Consider the following 17,498-nt stretch of genomic DNA (forward strand, 5'->3'; position numbering starts at 1 on the left):
AAAAAAAAACCCTGAAAAGCCAGAGGGTACATATTACTCTGTTCAATTCAAGGATAAAGAGTCATACAGATATTAAATAATGTTTCCTGTCTAATCTAAAAAAAAAAAGAAAAAANAAAAAAGAAAAAAAAGAAAATATACTGTTGTGGAGCTAAGGTGTTCCATCAACAGATCAACTCTCCAATTTTAAGTCTGAAAAAGCATTAACTAAATGAACAAAATGAACGAATCAATGAATGAATAGCGGTATAAACTAGGAGTACAGTTTAGTGGCAGAGCATCTGCCTGTTACTTGCTCTGGTGCCCAAATTCAATCCTTGGCACTAAAAAGCAAAGCAGAAATAAAAAACTTTCAAAAACGTGTGATCTGTGTTCAAAATTCATAAAACCGAATATTAATAGTAACAGTAGTGACATTAATATATCTAAGTAATTTGATATAGTGATATAAACATATAGACACTGAAATGAACTTAGTATTCACTTATAACCAACACAGCAGCATTATGAAGATACTGACTATATATATATGTGTGTGTGTGTGTGTGTGTGTGTGTGTATGTGTATATGTGTGTGTATATATATATATATATATATGGTTGTTTTATTGCCTGAGACATCTGCTCAAGTATGTAACAAAGGGCAAGCTGGTGCTAAGTTGGATGCTTCAGTTCCTCCTACCCTGCAAATGTTTTAGTTTAATAAGTTAGCTCTTGCGTTTAATTTTGCTTTACAATTATATACAGAACAAACCATAAACATTTTAATTGTTAATACAACTGGTCAGAATTTTCCTAAAAATCATAGCAAAATTTAAAACTATTACTTACTTGAGTGATCTTAAAGGATAACTGCTTTGGTTGTACAACAGGGTGGTCCCCGAAAGCTAATGCAGTAGGAGAAGGGCTATTCGGTCGAACCTGAAAATTATGGTAAAATTTCTACCATAAAAGTTTCTACTCAGCAACAATTACTTAACATTTTTATCTTGTAATACCTTTAAAACACTTTTAATCATCATTAAGTCATTCACCAAGCATTCTTGAGTACCTTCTGTATGAGAACCAGTGTGAACAATCATACATTCCTTGACCTAAAGAAGCTTATAATACTCAGATCCACAAAAGCTTAATGCTTTATAAACAAAGTATAGCCAGGACAAAAATATTAAAAAGATTCTTGTGACTAAAAGAAGAAATCACTGAGCACGGTGGCTCATGTTTTTAATGCCACTAATTGGGAGGCAGAAACAGGTAGATCTCTGTGAGTCCCGGGCTAAAAATACAGAGACCCTGGGGGTGGGGATGAGAAAGAACCAAACTAACAAAAATCATAAAAGTCTAGATTTTTTCGTATTAAAATAAAAAATGCATGGTCATAAGTACTCTAAAAACTACACATTTATTAATGAGTTCTATAGTTTAAATCTGTAAACAGGAATGGCAACACAGAATTAATGTTATATTAGCTTTCAAATTTGAATCCTAAGCCTTCCTTTGCAAATGTCCATGTATGGCATCCCAAGGAACAAAATGGGAAGACTTGACTAAGTACGTTTACAGACAATGAAGAGAAGAGGATATAATGAAAGGGTGCTTGAATAAGTAAGACAAAGTCCAGTTTTTTACCAATTTATAATCCATCTTCAAATTACAGAAAGTTAGCATTTTTCTGGTTAGTCAACTTCCAAGTAAATGAAAAATAAAATTTAAGATGCAAAACAACACACATAAAAACTATGTCTTAAAATGTTAGAAACAAAAATATTACAGGCTATTCTAATAACTTTTTTCTATGATGAACTGAACAGCCCATCTTTTCCTTAAAATTTCCCCTAAATGATTCATGATTATTTCCATGCTAAGAAATTTAACCAAAAACAAGGCTAAAAATTAATAACTGAATATAAAGAGATACTGTAGTATTTATGGTAGCCCACAGGCTCTACTGATTTTTTTTTTTTTTTGGTAGCAAAATAACACTACCTGGATACGTACAATCAATGCAGGGAAACTTCAGCTTAAAAACTCACTTAAAAAAAAATTTAAGGAGCTCAGGACGGTCCTCAACTCTCTCTATAGTTGATGACTCTAAATTCCTTGGAATTCAACTTTTATTTATTTACTTATTTATCTTATGTGTATGGGTGTTTTGCCTACATGTATGTCTGTGTACCACATGCATGCCTGGTTCCTGTGGAGGCCAGAAAGTGCTTCAAATGCCCTGGAACTGGGCTTAGAGATGTTGGTGAGCCAGCATTTTGAGTGTGAGAAATTGAACCTGGGTCTTTTGGAAGAGCAGCCAGAGTTCTCATAGACACTGAGGAATTTCTCTAGCCTCGACCTTGACTTCCCAATTCTCTTTCTTGTTTAAGTGGTAGGCTTACAGGCATACAGCACAACGCCTGGCAAGGAAACTCAGGTCTAAAAATAAAAGTTCCAGAAGAATCAGATCATTAAAGAAGATTCAACTATGTCACTGAAGTGATTTCCCTTTTAAAACATAAATATGACCATATAAAAGTATATACCAAAACAAAAATAGCACATTATGTTATTCAATATGTATAACCTCTAAGGCAAAGACAATACATTAAAACCTTGAACAGTAAAGCTTACAGATGAGGAAGGAGTGGAATGTGAGTGTGAGTTTTGCGGAGAACGGATTGCTGGAGGGACGCCTCTTACTGGACTCGAGCCATTTCCACCTTGGTACTGAGAAAACAAACAGGAAAGCACAGTTGCTACTTCAGGCTTGGCACTAAGGGGTTAATTCAAGTATAACCTATTTTAGCTCTAGTGCCGGGGAGGGAATCCATGGCATCACACAGATGGTCTACATCCAAACCTAATTATACTCTGCTTCAGATAAAAATCAACCAGTAATTTAAATGGGTGCAGAAAAAGCAAGAACAAGTTCAGCTATATAAAGCCTAAGACTATATCATATAACAAATGATGCCTAATCTTCTGAGTATAATTTGTAATATTGTGGTTTACTCAAAGACAAATAAATCACCCCTAAAATGAACATATTTATTTTTTTCCTCCAAAGTTTAGCAATTTCCCTATAAATTTTTCTTTAAAGGAAACCAGTCTCTAATCTCAAAGTTTAAATATTTACATATAATTTTAGTAAACACAACTATCTTAGAATCATTCACAAGATCTGTTATGATATCCAAATATTCAGTGCATTATATAAAATAATTATACAGGACAAATCTTTTCCCTGTAACAACAAAAAACTCTTTACAAACCCCATACTTTCTTACGGAATATATGCAACTGCAAAGAGAAGCCAACAAACTGCCCCACGGTGATTTCTTCCTAGCTCATGCTTCTATGCCAAGAACAGAAGAAAAGAGTTCACTGCTGCTTGGTTGCTCTAGGAGTACAGTTTATTGTCTACTTCACCATTTATTAATTTTAACATAAACTTTGATATGAATGGCAGAGATGGAAAATGGCTAGGGTGTTCACTAAACAACTTCCTGCAACCCAAGAATTTTTCTTTATTCACTTTATCTAGGGTTTAGTGTATCATCTAGCACATAGTAGGTATTCAAGAGACTATGATTATTTGAATTTACTATGATTACTTGAATTTATCCCTACCTTGAGCACAAGTTCTTAATGATACTAACCCTGACTGGCTTAGCTAAATAAAGGGCAATGGATAATTTGGAGTTAGAAACAGTTTTACAAAAAAATACTCTCTCACCCACAAAAAGAAAAGGAAAAGCTTTGGAGATTTGTGTTGTCTGAACTTAGCTCTTGTCTTAATCAGCCAAATCTGCTCTTACAAAGTGAAGATAACCATTTCTACTGGAGAAATAGCATTAGTTGTTTTGAAACAGAAATTAGAAACCAAAAGAAAGCAGAAGCAAGAAAATAGTCTAGATTAAGAAAGACTGAAAGCGGGCTGGTGAGATGGCTCAGCGGTTAAGAGCACTGACTGTTCTTAAGAAGGTCCTGAGTTCAAAGCAACCACATGGTGGCTTATAACCACCCGTGATGAGATCTGATGCCCTCTTCTGGTGCATTTGAAGACAGCTACAGTGTACTTATTTATAATAATAAATTAATATTTGGGCCAGAGCAAGCAGGGACTGAGCGAGCAGAGGTCCTAAATTCAATTCCCAACAACCACATGAAGGCTCACAACCATTTGTACAACTACAATGTACTAATATGCATAAAATAAATAAATCTTAAAAAAAAAAAAGAAAGAAAGACTGAAAGCATGGCTATTATTTTTTCAGGGCTTAAGAGTCGTATCTCTTATCAATTATTTAGTTTCCATCCACAGGGCTCAATGTGGGTAGGAAGGTTCTACCATTACTCCAACTCTGTCATTCAGGTAGCTACTTTACTTCATCTGCAAAAAGAACACTAAAAGCTAACTTTACCTACAACATGGGTTGCTTAACCAAGAATATAAGTACTCTAAAAGTTTTTCATGTTCCTAGGAAAGAAATACTGCACAATGTTAACAATATTCTCAAACGTTGACCTTGTGCTTCAAAGGAATGATTTTCAACCTGCAGAAGAACTACACTGGATTAGGAATTAGAAATAATTGTTAATAAACTTACTTCAAAATAGTCACTAATCTTGTGGCCACGTCCCCCAATACTTTTTCCTAAAATATAAAAAAATAAAAATTGTATAGATTTAAAGGCCAGTCATGATTATCTACCATTTATTACATCAAAAAGAGAGAAATGCCAAATTAAAATATAACTTATTTAATTAGAAGCATATAAAACCATTTATTTAAGTGTGGCATTTTAATAAGGTAATGATGAGTATTAAAAATACTAATAATCTTTAAACATTTATAAAATCTAATCAAATCACATTTTAATAGAAACATGCCAATTTATGGACGTAGTAATTGCTGAAAACTCAGATAAATAACATTAGAACCCCCTGTCTCTTTCTCTCCCACCCCTCTCTCTTTGTTGTAGAGTGGTGTAGGGATTGAAGCTGAGGGCTTCACCTATGCTACCATTGAGCTGCGTGGTCAATCCCCCATCAAACGGAATTTGATCTTTAAAACGTTACTAATGTTTCTTAATAATCTATTAATCCCAGAAAAGAAGAAAAAACAATAAACTAAAAAGACAAATGGCAACTTTGTATCTGACAAACTAAACCACACTTTGTTAAGAATAACAATGAAAACCAGCTTTGGATAATGCAAACCCAAATCTAATATGCTGGCAGACAACAATATGCTTATTGTCAATGTTATTTTGTAAACTATGTTTTGATTTTCTTTGTCTTTTATCTCTTTTAGTTAGGTTTTCACTATGTTATCTAAATGCTGCAAATTTACAGGATGTTTTAAAAGTCTACATTTTACAAATGGTTCTTAAGACCATATTACTAAAGAGTCTTGTGACAGGTCACATCATTCTTTATATGTTCTGCCCTAAAATGTAGTTCTATGAGTTTTAAAGAACCTTTTCATTTTTAAAAAATTAGGACTTGGAGACAACAAATGCTATTAAAAATTTTTGAACAACAGTTTCATATCAATTTATTTAAGTCAGACTAGATTGCAGAGACTTATCCCAAAGGAATGTTCTTTCCATCTCTGATAACATCCCTGAAAATTCTGAAGAGATACCACTGGCTAGTAAAGAACACAGAGGGATGCCTACCTAGAAGCTATTTCCCTAATTCTTTTCTTCTAATTGAATAACTGCTATATCCTTTCCCATATATGTGACATCTAAATTTTAGGATACAGCCCCACTTCCATTTCAGTTTAGAAACTGAATTTTAACCAAGAACCACTCCACCAAGCTACATTATTGTTTGTTAGGTTCAGAGACAGACCTGATTTCCTAGTAAGGATTGGCACTTCTATTATGTATTACTGGTGGTGGAATGGAAATATGACTTCAAATAGTCATGAGGTGGCAAGGGAAGTTTGCTTCTGGGTTTGAAGCTCACTGTAAGGAAAGGCAGGGTGGGAAACACAATAAGCTAGTGTCACTCTAAAGCAAATGTTCGGTGAGGGAGACATGAGGAAATCCAATTCGGGCAATCATTCTCACCCAGAAGGTCAGGCATTTCTGTAGGCTGCAGATCAGACAGAAAAAAGGCCTGGGTTCATTTTTATTAACTGTATTTAGTGTCTGGGAGGACATGGGTAGCAGGCACAGGATATATGTGGAGGTCAGAGGTCAACTTGCAGATGTTGGATCTCTAACTCAAGTTGTCAAGTTTGGTGGCAAGTGCCTTTAACTACTAAGCCATCTCAATAGCCCCCTAAAAACACTAGTTCTTAAGGACAAGTTAGCTAAGCCAGTTCAGAAGCCCACTTTATTTAGGGGTTTACTTTTAAGATTTTCTGAGTCTGCTGCTGAAATGAGTTAATGTACCTTTACAGTGAATTTACATGTCCACTAACCACAAGTTGGAGGGTCTACTCCAAGACAAAAGGAAGCAACTGTAACATGAGATCAAACACGCTATACACCTTGAAAAGGCCCTAGACAAATCTGTTCTGTTTCCCAGACAACTGCTATAGCACACCCTTTGAGGCCAGTGCTAAATGTAAGTGATAAGGCAGTTTATAAGACTAAAGACTGGCTGCAAAACATGCAACTCCTATGTATACATGACTGAGGAATCCAAGTTACTGTACATCGTACATCTTTCCAGGGTCCAAATTAAATAGTACCAGTTGGTTATAAGAAATCACATCTTCTGGTCCGCAGTGCTTGGTGTGTGATCACATAGATTAAAATCTAGATCCCAGAACTGACGGATCCCAGCACCCACATAAGAAGCTGGGCATCTTTTTTTTTTTTTTCGAGACAGGGTTTCTCTGTATAGCTCTGGCTGTCTTGGAACTCACTTTGTAGACCAGGCTGGCCTCGAACTCAGAAATTCGCCTGCCTCTGCCTCCCGAGTGCTGGGATTAAAGGCGTATGCCACCACGCCCGGCGAAGCTGGGCATCTTAATACACCTGTAATTCCAGGTCCAAGCAGAAAGGGGACTGGAGGATTACTAGGGCTTGCTGCTTCCAGCCCAAGCAAGAAAAATGAGCCCTAGGTTCAGGGATATTCTCTTCCTCAAAGAGGCAGAAAGTGACAGAGGAATCCTGACACACAACACTCTTTCTGGAATGTGTACATAAACACAGATACACTCATCTGCAAGCACATAGGCACAAGCACTACACATACAAGCACATGTGTGTGCGTACACACACACATACACACGCACAGAATTTTTAAAGATTATGTGTAATATAATGAAAATAACTTTTTAGTTTATATTTTTAAAAGTAGATATATAGGAAAGGATGAAAATAAGCATAACCAAAAACAGGTGCTTTAATGAGAATCTAATTATTCCTGTAATTTTTTTTAATAAAAAAGAGAATGGGTTGCTAGTTTTAAAGTGAGATAAAATAGAAAACTGAAAGGAGATAAAGAAATGCCTACAAGATTCTAAGCCCAAATAAACAATATGAAAATGTTAAAGTCCCCAAACAGTAACCATGAGCTAACTACCCCTACAGTATGAAGGTCTGCAGTTTCATGCTTTGGTTTACAGTCCTAAGCTATTATAAATACAAAGAATACATACTAGATAGACAATTTCTGAACCACGAAGCCGCTTATTCAATAGTTACTACCCTAATTAGTTAAAAATCCGAGTAATAGATTGTTAAGCGTGCAGGGTCTCTGCAGGAAGATGGCGTCCGCTTACCCTGACTACTTTCATTCTGACTTTCTGCCTTTCTCTTCCTTCCCCTGGATGACTCTGATTGCTTCTTCTCTGGTGTCTAAGGAAAATAAGTTAAGAACAGTTAAAATTACAGTCTTAATATGCAAAATCATTACTATCAATATAAAAATCATCTTACTTTTGAGGTCAAATAAAGCATTCAATGGTGCCTATAGGATACAAATTCAATCACTGACATGCAATTAATTTAGAAGATATAACTGAGATTCACATTTACAGAATTTGTCTTAAGGAAAAATGAGAAATCTGAGAATAATTAGACCTTAATATTCTTAAGTCAGAAGAGAGGAAAATTAACTTTTTCCTGTTTTTGTACTATTCATATATATTTAGTCTATAAAAGTTAAATTTCAATGAGGAAAATAGGGACAGACAAAAACTGACATATTTAACCCAAACTAAGAGACCATTCACCTGAATGCCTGGCAATTATTATTCAAGAACAATTATAGCAAAGTCATAGATTACGTTTGGTGGGGGTGGGGAGTCTTACTATGTAACCCAGGCAGCTAGCTATACACCTATTTCTCTCTTGAGTGCTGAGATTAAATACTTGCACCACTATACCCAGCTATATCTTTGAATTCCTTACAGATAAACATTTCATCTTCTTCCCACCTCACCCCTTCGCTACAGGGCCTACCATGTTATTACTGGACAAATAGATGAATGACTAACAGCTTACTCATGGTTAGCACTACTAGCGCTATACAGCAAGAGTCAAATCAAATTTAGTTTTGTGCAACCTCAAAGTCCAAATGCTCTTTAAATTCTCTCTATTTCACATGCTACATGCCTTGGATCAAAATCTAAATGAATTAACTACAGATATTTCAAAACATTACTGTTTATTTAACTATCATACATTGCCTGTTAAGTTTTTCACTTTATAAACAATAGATTAATTTCTTTAAGAAAATCCTGTTAATCTACTTTTAAAATACAACAAACAAAAATTCTGTTAACATCTTTATATTAAAATAAAAACAAGTTCCTCAGTAATAAATTATTAATATTTCAACAATCTAGGCCAACAAATATATATGGGGGAGCTCAATATATAACTTAGTTAGCCTGGAACTTGCTATGTAGACCAGGCTGGCCTTGAACTTACAGTAACCCTCCTGTCTGCAGAGTAACATTTTGTATCATGAGTGTTGGGATAAAAGGTGCATGCCACCTCACCCAGCCTACAACAGATAAATCTACCACCCAAGAAATAACAATTGTTCATAGTAAACTAACACTACACTAAGTTTAAAGCACACCAAGGTCCTATTTGAATTCTATATTTAGGTTTTGACTAAACCACAGCAACAAAAATCATAAAATTTAATTATGAAAGTAATAGTAGAATCAGCAAGTTTTATTTAGAAGATACCATGTTCTAAATGGTTTACTCCAAGGAACACTCATTTAGATAGGCTGAGAATGCTACATTTCATTGGGGGGTGGGGTGGAACAGATTTCCTTAGTGCAATCCATTAAAATGCTAACATTCTGGCCATCGTAAGAGGGCTAGAGTGAGATTGTGGTATATTATGTACAAATTTGCAAACATATTTGGGAAAACATTCATTACACAGTTCACTCAATAAGCATTTTAGAATAGTCAATGTCTTTTTTTAAAGACAAAGTCATACTTAGTGAAGTTTTTTCTTCCTCTTAACACAATTTCTCAGTAGGGAAATGAAATACACCTTTGGGGAAAGGGTCAGTTCTTCTAAAGGAGGTGGAATAATGATGTCATGATTACAGTAAAGAAAGAAAGCCAAGAGGTTTATCGCAAATGAGATGCGGGTTTGAGAAATGACAAGGAAAAGCCGGGCCTGGTGGCGCAGGCCTTTAATCCCAGCACTCGGGAGGCAGAGGCAGGCGGATTTCTGAGTTCGAGGCCAGCCCGGTCTACCAAGTGAGTTCCAGGACAGCCAGAGCTATACAGAGAAACCCTGTCTCGACACCCCCCCCCCCCCAAAAAAAAGAGAAATGACAAGGAGGGAAAAAAAAAAAAACAAGTCTAAAATAATTTTAAACTATAAAGTACAGGAGATGGGAACCAAATGGTAATGTCCAGAAGGACTGTATAAAGAAAGGGAGTGAACAACAGAGCCCATGAAGCCACAATACACCTCGGTTCGCTTGTAAAGTGAACACAGCTACTGAATGCAGACCTTCTGCCCGCCTAGGATGCCCTAATGTTTCTCACTTGTGAGAACCTTTCACTTTGGACATACTTGGAGGTGTATGGAATGTAATATCTTAATGAGCCAGGTACCATGAATTTCTGAACAGACTAATAAACCCTTGATCCAACATGTACTACAATTATAATCAGTGTCATGTTACACCAGAAATCCATTTACTGTCAGCACTGTAGGAATGTGGGGACTGGCTAAGGAACACACTTGGAACACAGTACACCTGCAGTACACTCAGCACACAATGATATCAGTACACACCAATCAATTCTCTTATGTAACTACCCTATTAATCATCCCAAATGTCCATGTACTTTGTTTCAAAACTTTAATTATGTGTCATAATGTACAAGGATTAGTAGCTTCTGCCCTCATAAACTTATTAGTAATTTATAGGATGTACAAAACATTTTCTATTTATGGACACCCTTAACACTCTCTCTCTCCCATAGAACCTACAGTTTAAGCCACCAACAACCCTAGTGCAAATGTACACAGAATAGTTGGGTTTAAATATAAGTAATCTGAGCAGCAATAATATTACATAAAATAAAATTCTCAATGAAGGCCACCACTGCCAATCCTGAGTCATTCATTTGTACATGGGCCTATTGGAGGATTTAGAATTTCAGAGGGAAATGTACAGAAACTCACAACATACTTTATCACTGTAATGACTTGTCACTAACAAAGTTCAGAATACTACCTGCAATTTTCAAACTGTTTCACAAATGCCTGAAGGGAGAATAGGACTCAGAAATTATTAAAGGAGAAGATGACTAAGTTAAGGCTCTAACCTACAGAGATACATCTTATGCCACTGCTACCCACACCTACACACACAGCATTTTATTTTAATATATTAATTCTATCAGTGCTCGTGCTCCTATGAAGAAGCATATTATGACTATAAAAACTACTCATCACACCCAATTTTTTCCTTGAAGCAATCCAAAGGCATCAATGACACAACTTGTTTTTTGTTTTTATTTTTTCTTTTGTTTTCTTTTTAAAGAATTTTTTTTTTTTTTTTTTGGTTTTTCGAGACAGGGTTTCTCTGTGTAGCCCTGGCTGTCCTGGAACTGACTCTGGACACAACTTGTATATTTATATATATAATATGTAAATTTTTCATAGATCATAGATCTTTCTATAGAACTTTTCAAGTTATTATTGCCCTTGCTTAAGATGCTATTTCTCTTTCCTTCTCTCCCTTTCTCAACTAACCCACTGTAGCTGATCTCAGTAAGGATTGGCAGGGAAGGTAGAGTTGAATTTGTTTAGAGCTAGGTGAAAAGGATACATTATTATAAAAGGCCCAAGAAGAAATCCAACAAACAGTAGAAGAGTGGCTAGGAGAAAATGGAGAAGGAAAGACTCTAGTACACACAAAACAGTTCAGCTTTACAAATGCCAGCTTTGAGACACAGTACTCTGGCATTTGACTTGATACAGTACAAACTTACATAGTATTTTCTAACACTTGGAAATTTGTTTGAAAAACAAAGGCAAATTTTAAAGCACTCTAGAGGTGATACAACTGATGAATGCTATACTTTCATTGAGACTTAGGTTAGTGTTTAGCAAACAAAGGTTTTATATTTATAGCTAATCATGTGCTTCTTGGTTTATATTAAAGGTGAAATTGTCTTTGTTCAATGCAAATAAGTTTAAGGTAAGAAAAAAGAATGTTAGTGCTGTGACAAACTTAAGGGCATAAATCATTATGGATCTTATCCCTATGAGCCGCAGAAGAGAGAGACCCTTAAAATTACCAGCATAAATACACTAAACAAGGCATTACAGGGTATGAAAATATAGCACATCAACCAAAAGGAGGTTGACAATACAGTTTGCTCTCTCTATTACTTAAGACTCCACAAAGCCTAACTACATAGGCAACATACATTAGATAAAACCTTAACAAAATCACTATAGCTAACAGGGCAATATTTACTTTCTCTCCAACTAAATTCTTTAAGACTTAAACACTTTAAAACACACAAAAAGTCATACTAATATTGAATATCTTTGGTGAAATATTCATCAAGCTAATGGTTGACTTGAAAAGTACAACTCACTGCCTGTCTGAATGTTTCATATCCACAAACCAAATTCAGGGATGGTTATTGTAATGTGAACAGATGTCATGACAAACTTTTGCCTACAGATGCTAAGAATAGTGTTTAATATGTTTTTTAATTTTAGTTTTATGTATACAGGTGTTTGGGTTGCATGTAATATGTAATACAGGTGTTTGGGTTGCATGTGTAATATGTGTATACCTGTTACTTACAGAAGTCACAAAATTGAATTAGATTCCCTAGAACTGGAATTATAGATCATTGCAAGCTACCACACATATACTGGGAACTAAACGTGGGTCCTCTAACTGAGAGCAAAAAGGACTCTTAACCACTAAGCCATCCAGTTTATCCTACTGTTCAATGGTTAACCACATTTTTGGACAGAACTTGTTAAACTAGATTGAGACAGGATAATAATTGAGAAATATCTTTATTACTTAATGGCACACACCAAAACATGGATCCTTACCAAAAAGCAGTCAATGCAAATTAATGTCCCTTCCCCTAGTATGCCAAGTGTGTAAGAGTCAGTTTTCAGGGCTGGCAGTAGCTCAGTTGTTAAGAGCTCTGGCTGCTTGTTCAGAGGACCAGAATTCAGTTCCCAGCATCTCCAAGGAGGTTGTTCACAACTATCTGTAACTCCAGTTCCAGGAGTTCTTACAGCCTCTTCAAACCTTTGCAAGACATCAGGTTCATATGTAGTATACAGACATACATGCAAACAAAATACATACATGTTAAATAAAAAAATTTAAAAGATATCCTGTTTTCTCTAAACTTTAAGGACTAGATTAGAATATAGAAACTTCTGTTGTAAATTTTTTCTTGCTTCCTTGTATTTTATTACATTTTTGTAAAAACTTATTATGAAATATGGACATTCACATGGAACTGAATAGCCCACCCCTGAAAAAGAGACAGAATTTTAATAATTATTATCTAGAAATTTTTATATGAAACTTTGACCCCTGAAAGAAAATCTGTTACACTGCTAACTCTAAAATCTACTGTAGAAGTTTATGTATGCAATATCTTGAAACCTTATCATCAAATAAGTTTTTCTTGCTATTCTAAGTTTTTCTTGCTATTAGCAACTTTGAGTGTATTTTATTTTATGATGTATTGCTTCTTTTACATGACAGTATCATATTAAAGTGGAAAGCAGCAGGAAGAAATGGGTAACACTCAACTCAAATATCGACTGCCCCACTTTTTTAAAGCCTGCACACTTCACTGTTATCATGCATGCCCAGCACCTGCCTCCACTGACAGTAAGTCTAATTCTGAGGTATATACTCTCTGAGTTCTAACAACCATGTTACTTACCATCCTCCCATTCCAACCTAAGCTTGATTTGGGTCACTTAAAACTAAATTTCCATATGTTAAAAAGAACATACTAAGTTTTCAATATAAGTGAAGAGTAATTTGATAATTTAGTGGGCCATTTTCTTTATGTTATGCATCATAACTGTTTACAGACATTCTCTTTTCTCTGGCTTTCCCTTTAAAACTGCAAAATAGAATGTACTATAAAATTAGAATCCAGTTGAACTTTATCTTTACTCAAATTATCTTGTCAGCAGCTTTTAAGTCACAAAATCAAAACCAAGCAGTCATACAGGACAGTTGTGAGGGACGAGTTGGGTAGGGTTTGGGAAGCAATAACTTGAGTTAATTTACCCTGAAGTCCTGGCATTATTAAAGTCATTACAAAAGCAAAATTTAGAACAGTGGTTTCAAGTTATGTCAAGTTATGTCCCATTGTGATTCACAGGAAATGACAACTGTCAGGCATACACGCACACTGCAGTCAGTACCTTAAACACAAGTTCCTAGTTACACACACACACACACACACACACACACACAAACACACACACTCTACACATTATTTCTCTAAAAAGATCTTTTTTCACTTTATGTGTTTAGTTTCTAGACGATTTCCTGCATGCATCATGCATGTGCGTGTAGAAGCCAGAGAGAAGGTAAGATCCTCAGGAACTGGAGGTCCTGATGGTGAGAGTCACCATGTGGGTGCTGGGAACTGAACCTAGGACCTCTGCAAAAGCATCAAGTGTTCTTAATCACTGAGCCATCCAACTGTCTCTGATAATTTTAAGTGTAAATATGGTGTCAGGAAATATGAATTGCTTCTCAGCCTTTGACAAAGACCAAATGTAGAATATTCACATTCCAAAATTTAACTTCAAAGGCTATCAGCCTATACTTAACAATATTAATATACAAGAATACTGACCACATTTCAAGATCTGTACATAATAATTAGCACTATTGTAGAATAAGCTCAGTAGTAAAGAATTTGCCTGGTGCAAGCTCTAAGTTCACACACACACACACACACACACACACACACTCTACAACAGTACATTTTATTTATCTTGTGTGTGTGTATATGTGTGTGTGTGAGAGTATAGATTAGTTTTATTTTCAACAGTTCTACCATATATCTATTGGCAGTGATTTTCAATAATTTACAAAGTTTTCATTTCTAAACAGAGTATCCATTCCAAATACAACTATTTCTAGGAAAATGCCTTTAGAACTCTAGAAGTGATTTTGATGTATCATTGGGACAAAGATAAGGCTATCTATCTATCTATCTATCTATCTATCTATCTAAATTATGAATTTCCTGTGTAATATGTATTTCATAGTCTCTAAAATTAAGAATATTGTTCCTAGGCTAAAGAGATGGTTTAAGAAATATAAGTATGACTAATCCCATTAAAAAATGGGGTACAGAGCTAAACAAAGAATTCTCAACTGAGAAATACCAAAGGGCTGAGAAGCACTTGAAAAAATGTTCAACATCCTTAATCATCAGGAAAGTGCAAATCAAAACAACCCTGAGATTCCACCTCACACCAGTCAGAATGGCTAAGATAAAAAATTCAGGTGACAGCACAGATGCTGGCGAGAATGGGGAGAAAGAGAAACACTCCTTCATTGCTGGTGGGATTGCAAGCTGGTACAACCACTCTGGAAATCAGTCTGGTGGTTCCTCAGAAAATTGCACATCGTACTACCAGAAGACCCAGCAATACCTCTCCTGGGCATATACCCAGATGTTCCAACTGGTAATAAGGACACATGCTCCACTATGCTCATAGCAGCCTTATTTATAATAGCCAGAAGCTGGAAAGAACCCAGATGTCCCTCAACAGAGGAATGGATACAGAAAATGTGGTACATGTACACAATGGAGTACTACTCAGCTATTAAAAACAATCAATTTATGAAATTATTGGGCAAATGGATGTGTCTGGAGAATATCATCCTGAGTAAGGTAACCCAGTTACTTGATATGCACTCACTGATAAGAGGATATTAGCCCAGAAACTTAGAATACCCAAGATACATTTTGCAAAACACAAGAAAATCAAAAAGAAGGAAAACCAACATGTGGATCTTCATTCCTCCTTAAAATAGGGAACAAAATACCCATGGAAGGAGTTACAGAGACAAAGTTTGGAGCTAAGACAAAAGGATGGACTATCCAGAGACTACCCCACCCAGGGATCCATCTCAGCCACCAAACACAGACACTATTGCATATGCCAGCAAGATTTTGCTGAAAGGACCTTGATATAGCTGTCTCCTGTGAGGCTAGTGCCTGGCAAATACAGAAGTGGATGCTCACAGTCAGCTATTGGATGGAACACAGGGCCTTCAATGGAGGAGCTAGAGAAAGTACCCAAGGAGCTGAAGGGGTCTGCAACCCTATAGGCAGAACAATATGAACTAATCAGTACCCCCAGAGCTGTGTCTCTAGCTGCATATGTAGCAGAAGATGGCCTAGTCAGCCATCATTGGGAAGAAAGGCCCCTTGGTCTTGCAAACTTTATATGCCCCATACAGGGGAAGGCCAGGGCCAAGAAGTGGGAGTGGGTGGGTAGGGGAGCAGGGCAAGGGGAGGGATAGCATTTGAAATGTAAATGAAGAAAATATGTAATAAAAAATTGGAAAAAAAAAAAAGAAAGAAAGAAATATAAATACGGGCTACTCTTTCAGAGGACCCCGCACCACATAGTGGCTCACAACCATCAGGAGCTCCAGTTTCACGGTATCCAATACCCTCTCTGGCATCTACCAGCACTAGACACGCCCTTGGTGCTCAGATATACATGCAGGCAAAACACCCATACACATAAAATGATACCACTACTTCTTATAATTGTCTAGTACAATTCAAAACCCAAATTGTGCCATACAGGAGAAAACTAATTAGGATATACAGATTCACTGGGCAGTAGGTTGTCGTGGTTACTTGGTTATTTTAGAAAATGAGAAATAAAGGATCATTAGTAAAATATTTTCCATATTATATTGCCATAAAATGCATCTTTCTAGTATCTTTAAAACTCTACTAAAGCACAGAGCCCTTACAATCTAAGTATCTCATGTGACATTAACCCCTGTGAGTGCTCTTACTCCAGGCCTTACTTGGGCTGATATATCTGACAACTGCTAGAAATTATCTTAAACCTAAAGACTCTGTACTCCAAATTAGTTTTCAGAAGTCTGATTAGGGTGATTATCCAGTAAGCTCCACACTACCTTAGCTATCAAGACATAGCTCTCCACACTTCTATAGCTGAGAGCATCATTTTACAATGACACAGGTTTTTGAATTAAGATTTCTACCATTAACTTACCATGTGTGTGACTATGGGCAAGTGACACTGTGAGCTTGTTTGCACATTTTGGTGATTTAAATTTTAGATAGTTATAATTCACCTCCATGGTTAATATACTTTACATTTCCTCTGCTCTGTTAGTGAGCAGACCTTTCCCTCCCACTATCAGACAGCATTTGGATTTGGCAATACTTGAAGGCATTCTAGCTGCCACAGTGCAAAAGAGCTGAGGAGACTGATTTATAGGTTGTGTATTTAAACCTACATTTAATTTAAATGGTCCTACATTTTATTTTAAATTCCTAAAGTGGTAAAAACTGGTAAACTACATTTAAGAAGTTTACTGGGGTTCTTAACAATTTGGAAGAGTTATAGAATTCAATCTTGAGAGCTAGAAGCCTGAAAACTGATTGTTTAGATGACTTAACACACTGGCATCATCATTTTAAACAATAGTAATGTGAGCAGCTGAGATGAATGGCATGGATTTGCTGACAAAGAGGGATGAAGATGCATCATGAAGGAGATGGGTTGGCAGAGACGTTTACTTATTCTTTAAAGAAACTTCTACTGAGCATCTACTAGAATATATCATTCACTATACTAGAATGAGTTTTCAGTTAAAACAATCTGACTTTTTTCTTCCATTAAGTTTTGTATTCAATCAACTTGGAAGTTTTTTCTGTCTGAGAACAACAGTAAACCAATCATCTGTCTCTATCTCTCTGTTTCTGTTTCTCTCTCTCTCTCTCTCTCTCTCTCTCTCTCTCTCTCTCT

General features: G+C 35.9%; 1 protein-coding gene across 3 annotated transcripts in view; it reads right to left on the minus strand.

Annotated features, from left to right (window-relative positions):
- The window catches only part of Tlk1 (tousled like kinase 1), a 118,436-nt gene that overhangs the window by 37,426 nt on the left and 63,512 nt on the right, over nucleotides 1-17,498 (minus strand). For all 3 annotated transcript variants that reach the window (XM_021192069.1, XM_029535863.1, XM_029535861.1), the window contains 4 exons: nucleotides 7,738-7,813; nucleotides 4,598-4,644; nucleotides 2,619-2,714; nucleotides 831-920 (listed from right to left, as the gene is read on the minus strand). In XM_021192069.1, coding sequence (XP_021047728.1) covers nucleotides 831-920; nucleotides 2,619-2,714; nucleotides 4,598-4,644; nucleotides 7,738-7,813 — 309 coding nt within the window. The remainder of the gene's footprint in view (nucleotides 1-830; nucleotides 921-2,618; nucleotides 2,715-4,597; nucleotides 4,645-7,737; nucleotides 7,814-17,498) is intronic.

Source organism: Mus pahari, chromosome 3 (genome assembly GCF_900095145.1).
Source record: "Mus pahari chromosome 3, PAHARI_EIJ_v1.1, whole genome shotgun sequence".
In the NCBI taxonomy this organism is placed as follows: domain Eukaryota; kingdom Metazoa; phylum Chordata; class Mammalia; order Rodentia; family Muridae; genus Mus; species Mus pahari.